At 46.7% G+C, this 10,618-nt stretch overlaps 1 protein-coding gene across 1 annotated transcript; it reads right to left on the reverse strand.

Moving 5' to 3' along the window:
- Positions 1-3,031: 3,031 nt before the first annotated feature.
- Positions 3,032-10,236, reverse strand: LOC114657693 (T-box transcription factor TBX1). The gene is made up of 8 exons (XM_028809568.2): positions 9,974-10,236; positions 6,317-6,533; positions 6,133-6,234; positions 3,900-4,071; positions 3,663-3,818; positions 3,510-3,577; positions 3,353-3,417; positions 3,032-3,264 (listed from the first exon to the last, which is right to left on the reverse strand). The coding sequence occupies exons 1-8, from the start codon at positions 10,020-10,022 to the stop codon at positions 3,155-3,157; spliced, it is 939 nt and encodes a 312-aa protein (XP_028665401.2). The 5' UTR covers positions 10,023-10,236; the 3' UTR covers positions 3,032-3,154.
- Positions 10,237-10,618: the final 382 nt, after the last annotated feature.

Genomic DNA, 10,618 nt, shown 5'->3' on the forward strand with positions numbered 1-10,618 from the left:
AGTTGGTCTCGCACATGTTGGGAGGCCGCGTGGTCTGGTGACCAAGAGCACAGACTAAAAGGCTTCGGCACTTGCCTTAGTTCCACTTATTAAAGTGTTTGTGCCAGTTGTGACATGCTATGTAGGAAAAAAAAAGTTAGTTGTAAAATTCTTTCAGTGCTGTGAAAAAGTATGTGCCCCCTACTTTTGCTTCTTTACAAGATTCAATTGTTTCTGATCTGCAAGCAAATTTAGTATAACACAAAAGAGCACCTGAGTAAACACAATACACAGCTTTCACATGAACATTTGACTTGCTGAAGAAAAAAAAATTTGAACGCCTACACTCACCGGCCATTTTATTAGGTACAACTGCTTGTTAACATAAATATCTAATCAGCCAATCACATGGCAGCAACTCAATGCATGCAGACGTTGTCAAGACGACCTGCTGAAGTTTAAACTGAGCATCAGAATGGGGAAGAAAGGGGACTGAAGTGACTTTGAATGTGGCTTGGTTGTTGGTGCCAGACGGGCTGCTCTGAGAATTTTCAGAACCTGCTGATCTCCTGGGATTTACACACACAACCATCTCTAGGGTTTACAGAGAGTGGGCCAAAAACAAGAAAATATGCAGTGAGTGGCAGCTCTCTGTGTGAAAATGCCTTGTTGAGGGCAGAGAAGAATGGCCAGACTGGTCCGACCTGATAGAAAGATAACAGTAACTCAGATAAGCACTCGTTACAACCAAGGTATGCAGAAGAGCATCTCTGAACACACAACATGTCGAACCTTGAAGCAGGTGGGCTGCAGCAGCAGGAGACCACACCAGGGTGCCACTCCTGTCAGCTAAGACCAGATGACTGAGGCCACAATTCACACGGGCTCACCAAAACTGGACAATAGAAGATTGGAAAAACGTCACCTGGTCTGATGAGTCTCGATTTCTGCTGCAACATTCAGATGGTGGAGGTCAGAATTTGGTATCAATAACATGAAAGCATGGATCCATCCTGCGTTGTATCAATGGTTCAGGCTGGTGGTGCATGTGATGTGATGGTGTGGGTGATATTTTCTTGGCACACTTTGGACCCCTTAGTACCAACTGAGCATTGTTTAAATGCCACGGCCTACCTGAGTATTGTTGCTGACCATGTCCATCCCTTTATGACCGCTGTGTGCTCGTCTTCTGATGGCTACTTACAGCAGGATGACACGCCAGGTCACAAAACTCAGATCATCTCAAACTGGTTTCTTGAACCTGACAATGAGTTCACTGGACTCAAATGGCCTCCACAGTCACCAGATCTCAATCCAGTAGAGCACCTTTGGGATGTGGTGGGACGGGAAATACGCATCATGCATGTTCAGCTGACAAATCTGCAGCAAATGCATGTTTCCTTCATGTCAGTATGGACCACAATCCCCGAGGAATGTCTCCAGCACCTTATTGAATCGATGCCATGACGAATTACAGCAGTTCTGAAGGAAAAAATGGGGGTCCTACAGGGTGTACCAAATAAAGTGGCCGTTGAGTGTATATTGCCATGTGAAAAAGTAATCCATCCCTTAGTCATTTAATCAACCAACAAATCAAATTTAAATGATAAATGGGTTAAATTAAACTGGACACACTCAAGCTTAATGGCTGGGTACTGAATCTAAACACCATTTCCATAGAACCTTTCCAGCAATGTGAAGCTGACAAAAAGGTCTCACCAAGCAATGTACCATACCTCAGTCAGAAGAAGCCCTGAAAAATATATCAACTGGAAAACGAAGGGCTACACAGAAGTCTCTAAAACCCTGGGGTTCCAGTGAACCAATGTGAGGGCCATCATCTCCAAATGGAGAAAATCTGGAATCTGCCAGCCTGGACCCCAAGAGCACATAGAAGACTCATCTGGGAAGAAGCCACATCAACATCTAAGGGGCTGCAGGCCTCCTCAGCTCAGTTAATGTTGACGTTCATGATTCCACCATGACAAGGACGCTGGGCGCATATGGTGGTACCATGGAAGAGTCGTCTTACTGTCACGTGAATGGAGCTCAGTGGAATTCTTACTCGTCGTCACTCTCCGGCATTATGACTAGTGAGTATGGCTACCTTACTTCAAAATGTCTGTCTCCTTTACCTGAAATAATTACCTTACTGCACTGTGATCACACTGTATATGAAGTCAAATGACAATTTCAAGGTCATGTTGATAAGGTAAATTAAATGCAAGCCATCAGTTTTCAATACAGCTCAGGATGGCAGGTTCTAGTCCAGGTTCTGACTGGGCCACTCCTGGACATTCCCAGAGTTGACCCTAAGTCAATTCTGTGTTATCTTTGCTCTGGGCTCAGGGTCCATGTCCTCTTAGAAGGTGCTGCTTCAGCCCACTCTGAGGTCCAGTGCATTCCAGAGCAGGTCTTCATTAAGGATATGGCCGTACTTTGCTCCATTCAGCTTTCTCTCAACCCTGACTAGTCTCCCAGTCCTTGTTGCTGCCACCACCTTAACTTCACCATTGGATGGCATTGCATAGGGGATGAGCAGAACTTTTATCAATCAGTCAGCAGGACAAACTTACATGCAAATAAAACCCCCATGTGTCCCCACTTGTTCCAAATTTCTTCCTCCATTTAAAAGTTATGGAGGAGCCTTCTGTATGCTGCTAAAATGCCTTTGCCAGATCTGTGCCTCCTAATCCCTTTGACCACACGACTTGGTTTTTTGCTTGGCTGCGGGACCTTCTTCTATAGACATGGGTGTGCCTGATGGGCATTTTTACCAAGCAGCCTAAAATTCTTCTGATGTGTGGGTAAGCCAAAGCCCCTCAAGAAAACCCACAAGAGCACCCAAGACTCTGCAGTCTTCACCGACCCAGGCAGGCAATTAAACTTCACACGGATGGTGATCTAGCCAGGGATTGAATGGTAGTCACTGGTGCTTGAGCCAGCAGTTTTAACAAATGTGCCACCATATCCCCCATATGCGGTAAACGTACTTTTCCTAATGGACTCTCTGCTTGATTGAAAGACACAACTAAGACTGGACACAGGCAACCAGTTTATTGAGGAAGGAGCAAACACAGAGCCGACACAGAAGACTGGCACAGGAGAGCCTACTAAGTTGAGCCCGACAGGTAAGAGGTGGACACACATGAAGACCGAAAGACCCCTGGAGTTCTCAATCCCCGCTATACAGTTGGGTGTAGTGACCATATCTGCATATGGTGGGTGAAGCCAGAAAGACTGTAGTGGGGTGGGCAGGTGGCGAGCAGCATTGAGCTGCGGGTTCTGCAAATAGACAAGAAGTAGAAATGGATGAGAGTCTGGCACCCCTGACATGCCCACCCTTGCACCTCACTCCACTCAAGTTGCTCACCCGCTCGTTGCTCTTTCCTTCCACTCTGTGCTGGCCCATAGGCATTCATCAAGGAGCCACTCATCCTGCAGACAAAGTATCATGTTAAGGTGCTATATTCATGCCACTGACCTTATTGCCAAGGGTATCTGGCACAGGGTGACCCAGATCCACCTACCAGTCCTCAGATTCACACTCACGGAAGCCCTTGGCAAAAGGATTACTGGCAATCTTCAGCTGAGTGATCTGTAGGGGACACATGGAGCCGTTACAATGGGCAGGGGACTGGTCATAACAGCAGGCATCATCACCCGAGCTTGGCATTACATACCCGGTGGTTCTGGTAAGCTGTGACCGCCGTGAACCGGGTCTCTTCAAAGAGGAAGGTCTTGAAGTTCTCAGCAGCATAGCGCTCGCTATCCTTACGGGGGTCCACATAGACCACGTGAAATCTCGGTTGGTAGCGATGCATGGAATTCAGAATGATCTGAGGGCACATTGAGAGGTGACATTGAAGCCCCCTGCTGAAATCGCCCATCAAGACAGTCCGTCACCTGTCGATACTCACATGGCCATTCTCATCCAGCAAGTTATTTGTGAGCTTCAGTTTGTCAAAGGATACGATCTGCTTCATCCACTGGGCACCCTTGGCGGGGGAGTCGGGGTGGAAGTGCACTCGGCCGGGGGCAGCGGGGTCCGCCTTGCCAGCCACCAGCCAGGAGGAACTGTGGAATGCATATCTGGAGAGGAGGAGGAGAGAGAGAGAAAAAAGAAAGAGAGGAACAGAAGGAAGTGTAAGAAAAAGGAGGAATGAGGAGGAAGGGCAGGAGGTGGAGGGGGGAAGAAAGAGGACAAAAAGGGAGATGTAGGAGTGTCAGAATGGAGGACGAGGACCAGAAGAAATAGAAGACAAGACATATAAGAGAAAAGGATGAGTGATGAGAAAGAGAGAAAAAGAAAGAGGAATAGCAGGATAAAAGATGAATGACCAAGAGGAAGAGGAGGAAAGTAAGAGGGCATTAGGGAGATGGAGGAGTGTCAGAATGGAGGAAGAGGAGAAGAGATGGCAGAAAATATCAAAGAGAATAAAAGGAGGTGAAGACAAAGAATGAAGGATGAAGAAGGGGAAGAGGGGGAAACTTAAAGGAAACAAGGGAGATGTAGAAGTGTCAGAATGGAGGAAGGGAAACAGAGAGAATGAGAAAGAACAGAACAATGATGAAGGATGAATGACGAGGAGGTGGAGGACAGCAAGAGATCAAAAAGGGAGACGGAGGAGTGTCAGAGTGGAGAAAGAAGACCAGAAAAAATAGAAGAGAGGCATATAGGAGAAAAGGATGAATGATGACAGAGAAAAAAAAGAAAGAGGAATAGCAGGATAAAAGATGAATGACTAAGAGAAAGAGGAGGAAAGCAAGAGGGCATTCAGGAGGTGGAGGAGTGTCAGAATGGAGGGAGAGGAGAAGAGACAGCAGAAAATATCAAAGAGAATAAAAGGAGGTGAAGACAAAGAATGAAGGATGAGGAAGAGGAAGAAAGAGTGCTGGAGTGTCAGACTGGAGGAAGAGAAGGAGAGAAAACAGGAAGAACAGAATGAAAGAAAAAGGATGAGGGGAGGAAGAGGAGTAAAGTAAGAAGACAAAAAGGGAGATGTCTGAGTGTCAGACTGGTGAAAGGTAAGGAGAGAGAGAAAGAAAACAGAACAGAAGGAAGTGGAAGAAAAAGAATGAATGACGAGGTGGAAGAAATTTAGAGGACACAAAGGGGATGGAGAAATGTTAGGATGGAGTAAGAGGAGGAGTCATAACAGAAAATATGTAATAGAATGAATAGAATAGAAGCAGAAGAAAAAGAATGAATGAGAAAATAGGAGAACAGAAGGAAAGTAAGAGGACACAAGATAGATGGAGGGGTGTCAGAATGGAGAAAGAGACATTGAGAGAACAGAGACAAGGTAGAACTGAAATGACGCAAGGGCGATGTAGGGGTGTCAGAATGGAGGAAGAGGAGGAGAGAGAACTAAAAACAGAATAGAGTCGAGGGAAATGGAAGAAAAAGGACAAATGATGAGGTGAGGTAAGAGGAGGAAAATAAGAGGACACAATGGAGATGGAGGAGTGTCAAACCGGAGGACGTGAAAGAGGAGAGAACAGAAAGGGTAGAATGGAGGGAACCAAAAGAAAAAGATGAAGAAGAGGCAGAAGAACATGAGATGAGAAAAGGGCAAGGAGGGGTGTCAGACTCAAAGATGAGGGGGGCAGCAAAATGTTAGGATTATGAGACATGTAAGATAAAGGATGAAGGAAGAGGTGGAGAGAGAGAGTAAGATGGAGGAGCGTCAGAATGGAGGAAATGAGAAGAGAGCAGAGCGAGTAGAGCAGAGTGACATGAATGACGAAATTGGGGACGTGGCAGAGCAGGCAGAAAGTGAGAGGACAAATTGGGGGATAGAGGATTATCAGAAAGGAGGAAGAGGAAGAGATTGGAATGCTGTAATGGAAGGAAGTGGAAGAAATGATTAATTATGATGAAGAGGAGGAGAAAAAGAGCAATAGAGGAAAGTGGAAAAAAGAATGAATGAAGAGGTGGAGGAAGAGGAGGAAAGTAAAATGACACAAGGGAGAAGGAGGAGCGTCAGAATGGAGGAAGAGGAGGAGGAGAGAGAGAGAACAAAATGGGTAGGAAAGAGTGATACAAACAACAGACATGAAAGGGTGGCAGAAAAGAAAGAGAGAACAAAAAAGGATGATGGGGGATGACGAGGAGCCAAAACAGAATGGAGGGAAGGCTGTCTTCCTCACCGGTATCTCTTGTCTTCAACAGGAGCAAAATCCATGAGGAGGACATAATCAGCTAGAGGGTCCATCCCAAAGATTTTAACCTGGAATGTGGGAAACATTCGCCTGCAAGGGAACAAAACCGTCTGAGTTTCAAGGGCAGCCCTGAGCTCCTTCACTAGAGAGCCCCTCTCACCAGAATGCCCACCTGCCAGCCTTGGTGACGATCATTTCTGTGCCAAGTTGGTTGAACTTGTCCCAGAGCCCCTTCATCTCCAGCTGCACCACAATGTTGGCCACTTTGAGACTTTTGTGTACATCCTGAACGGCGGGTGCCAGGTAGAGGGGGTACTGGGGTGGGGTCTCGGGGTGTTGGTCACTAAAACTACTGGCACCGCATTCAGACAGACCCAAGCCGAGAGTATCTGTGGGGGAGAAGAGTAAAGGCAGAGAAGGAAAGAGAAAGAGAGAGAAGTGAGGAGCAAAGGAGCAAGAGAACGTCAAAAAGGTGGAGAAAATGGAGAAATGCAGGGACGGGGGAAAAATAGAAAGAGATAGGCAAGAGGAGGGCACATGGAACGGCAAAATGCAAGCAAACACGGACATTGAAGAGCAACAAGAACGGAGCAGAAGAGCTGAGAGGAAGAGATTTACATGGAGGGGAGAGTGTGGAGAGCATCTCACGGGTTTGTGTCGGGGTGGAATAAATTTTAAAAAAGGGGGAGACGCTATTAAGGTGGCACCAGTACCAGCTTCTGTTCTGTTTCCTGCCTTAGAATGGAGGAACACCCACAGGAGGAATGCTGACCACCAGCAGTCTCAGTAGGGGGCAGTGGGGCATGCAAACCACACCAGGTGGCACCATTTCAGGGGGTGACACCCAGATGAGGATCTGTAAACTTTTTGAGCAGTATTGTGGGCAGAAGTTACTAAGGGGGACTCTGCTCCATACCCCAATTCAATGAAATAATTGTGTGAACCCCCCCCCCCCGACTCAATGAAACACTCGAGGGTGTGGGCACCATTAATAGTGTGATATACCCGCTGTCGCCCCTTACATTATATGGTTGGGTGTCCACACGTAGGAAGCTCTCTCCACTCATCAAGTCAACCTGAGGGCCTGTGGGGTGGTCTTCATCCAGCCATGGTTACCACACCAAACCTTGTCACGCCCCCCGCTGACGTCACGTAGCCACGCCCCTTCCTTCTGCCTCACTATTTAAAGAACTCACTGACCTAAAGTTAAGGTTCATTTTGCAACCAACTACCATGGATGTCGGACCTCAACATGGCACCCTCATCCAGCATCTTTGCTGTTTTCTTTCTTTTTTTATTTTCTCTTCTTTTGACCTGGATATTAAGTGGGGTGTCCCTTAGGACCCCCAAACCTTTGTGATCTGTCACTTGTGTTATTCTTTCAGAAAACAACAGGAGGAAAGGGAAAAGGGATGATGAGGAAGACGAGGTCTAGAAGAACAAAACAGAGCAAAATGAGAGAGGAGACACTAAAGAGCAAGACGTTGAAGGACGAGGGTGACGTGAAGGGAAGAAAAGAAGAGAGAGGATGAAGTGATGATAAATAGGAAAAAGAGGAAGAGATGGGGACAAAACAAGCAAAGCAGACACAGGGCATGAGAAGGAGGAGGAGGAGGAACAATGGAGAGAGAGTTTGGAAAGAACGAAGAAGACAGTATGAAAAGGATGAGGAAAAGACAGAAGGACAGCAAGAATAGGAGGAAGAAGGCAGACAAGAAAGAAGAGGAGGTGATGAAGGGCGAGTAGAAAACTGAAGAGACAGAAGTCAAAGAATAGGAGATGACATGAAGAAAACTAAAGGAGAGAAAAATGAAGAAGAGGGGAGATGACATGAAGAATAAACTGGAAATTCAGATGGGAAAAGAGATGACGAAGAGGAGGAAATGGGCAACAGAAAAAGTTGGCAAAGGAAGGGAGGACAGAGAAAGAAAAAGAGGAAGAGAATGTAAGAAGATAGAGAACAGATCCTGAAAAGAAAGAAGAGGACTGGAAAAAGATGGGTAACAATGACTTGTAGAGAAGAAGAGGTCATGAAGAGGAAGGACAGAAAAGAAAAAGTCCATTGATAACAAGACAATTGAGAAGGAGAGAATTGGGGCAAGGAGGACGGCAAAAGAAATGGACGAACGACACAAAAGAGGGTGAGGATGAGGAGGAGGATCGGTGGGGGACTGGATGGACACAAAGAAAAGAGGCCATCAAAAACCAAGCTAAAGCAAAATGAAGCACAAACACAACGAGACTTGAGCAAAGCTGTGCAAATTACAGGCCATAACTGTAGAAATGGCGCCCCCTTCTGACCAAAGGTGTACACTCCATCAAGCAAAGTTTCAGTCGGGTGAATCTACAAAAGGGACACGGGCTGTCCTGGGCTCAGCAGACACAAATGTCATGTTCACCCTCCAGTGGTGGGAGATGACCTTGAGGGGCATTCAAGGATGAATCGCGACATTGCTCAGAAGAGGGCACGACTGTGGGCACACGAGCTCCTTATTCAGCGTCTCACAGCAACAAGACCAGCGTCGGGTGCGACCAAAGGCTATGAAAGGGGGCCGAATTGTCATAAACTTTGTAGGGGCAGTATAAATGAACATCTAACAATAGCAACAGCGCCAATACCAATAATCATCATCATCATCATCATCCTTAAACTGGCGTAGCAAAGAAAACAGAAATGCGGAAAAATAAATGAAATGACCAGCAGGAGTGCAGTCCCGGCTTTGAATGCGTTGCTCACGACGTGTCAGCAGCGCTCAAATGCGCATACATAAAACCTGCGTTAAAACTCGGATATCCGACCTCCGTTGTTCACCCCCATCTTCCACCGGCACCTCAGAGCAGGTCACCCACCAAAAAGCTTAGCATGTTTAGGCCCGGCCAGAACTTGGATAGGAGACCACCTACGAAAAAAGCTTGGGTTTTGGTTTGATGAGGTGTTGGTGAGGCCATTGTGGGGCGCTTATCCGGTGGTCTGTTTAAAGATCCCAATGCCGGAGACTGCAGTGACGGGGACGCTGTGCTTCCCTATGAGATGTCAAACTGCATCTGTCTCTCTGCGGTCATAAAGGATTTCTAAGCATCTTTCAAAAAAGAGTTAATTGTACCCCGATGTCCTGGCGTAATTGCAACGTAGGTGGTGCTCCCCCTGTATGGGTTCAAATGTGCCAGTTCAGTGACAGGAACAGTGTTGTAAAGAACTGTCACTGTCCTTCAGATAATACTCAGACTCTCTGAGGTCATGAAATATCTCTGGGAATCCTTAAAAAAAACAGATGCCCCGGATAAATTACCCCTCTAGTCATTCTGGCCCCCCAGTCATCCCCTGTCTCTAATTGTCTCTCTCTCTCTTTCTCTCACCTTTTCACCAACTGACAGCTAATGTGTACCAAGCGGACTGGCAGAAGAATGGCTGATGTCTTGGCTCAACTACCCACCATGGTCTGTTTATTCTGGCCCCCTAATCATCCCCCGTCGGCTATCAGTCTCTCTCTGCCCTCGGTGAGTGGACTTGCCCAAGAATGGCGGACGTCACATCATCCAGGTAGACGAGGCACATTGCTGGAGTTTGAAGTGGCCCCCCACTGTCAACGTAAAGCGCTTTGAGTTGGTTAGAAATGCGCTTTATTAATGTAATGAATTCATTCTTATCTATTCGACCACTTCCAGAACCAACCAGTGTTCAGCTTCAACTGCAGAAATGTGGAGGTACAGCGCCCCCTAGCGTTCAAGGACAACACGTGCCAATCACTTCATACCCTCTCTCTCTTTCTATCAGAAAGCCCACCCAGTGAATTTTAGCCTCTGCTTGTGTCTCGAGGATTTGGCTTACCGTCCATATTTTGAGATACTGGGACCTGCTCCTCTTTCTTGACGGGCATACAGCGTTAGCGCATCACCCTGCGTTCCAGGCTGGAAAAAGAAAAGAAAGTTGAAAGCCAAACAGCGGCTACTGGAGTGCCGAATTAAACTGGGACACTCCCAGCATTCATCTAAATGTTAAAAAAAAATCTGTCAGAAATAAGTCCATCAGCTAGTAGACGCATCTTCAGTTACCCCAGATGACAACCAGTGATGTCCCAATGAGGGTCTACCTGGACAATCCTGGGCTGAACACGCAGACTAAATAAAGAGCTGGCTAAGTGTGCCATCTGCTGGACACTCCTGGAATAAATTCGGCCATTCTGGCTGTTTGTTGGCTGTTTGTGTGCTGCTAGAATTAATATAATCGTTATTACCTATCTGCGGTGGGCTGGCGCCCTGCCCGGGGTTTGTTTCCTGCCTTGCCGCACTGTGTTGGCTGGGATTGGCTCCAGCAGACCCCCGTGACCCTGTAGTTAGGATATAGCGGGTTGGATAATGGATGGATGGATTATTACCTATTATTTACAACATTTGTGATACAATGGGGGTACAGGCAGGTGAAGTGACTTGTTCATGGTCACACAATATGTATGAAGTCCAAATCCTTAACCAC

The sequence above is a fragment of the Erpetoichthys calabaricus genome, chromosome 9 (assembly GCF_900747795.2).
Source record: "Erpetoichthys calabaricus chromosome 9, fErpCal1.3, whole genome shotgun sequence".
Taxonomy (NCBI): domain Eukaryota; kingdom Metazoa; phylum Chordata; class Cladistia; order Polypteriformes; family Polypteridae; genus Erpetoichthys; species Erpetoichthys calabaricus.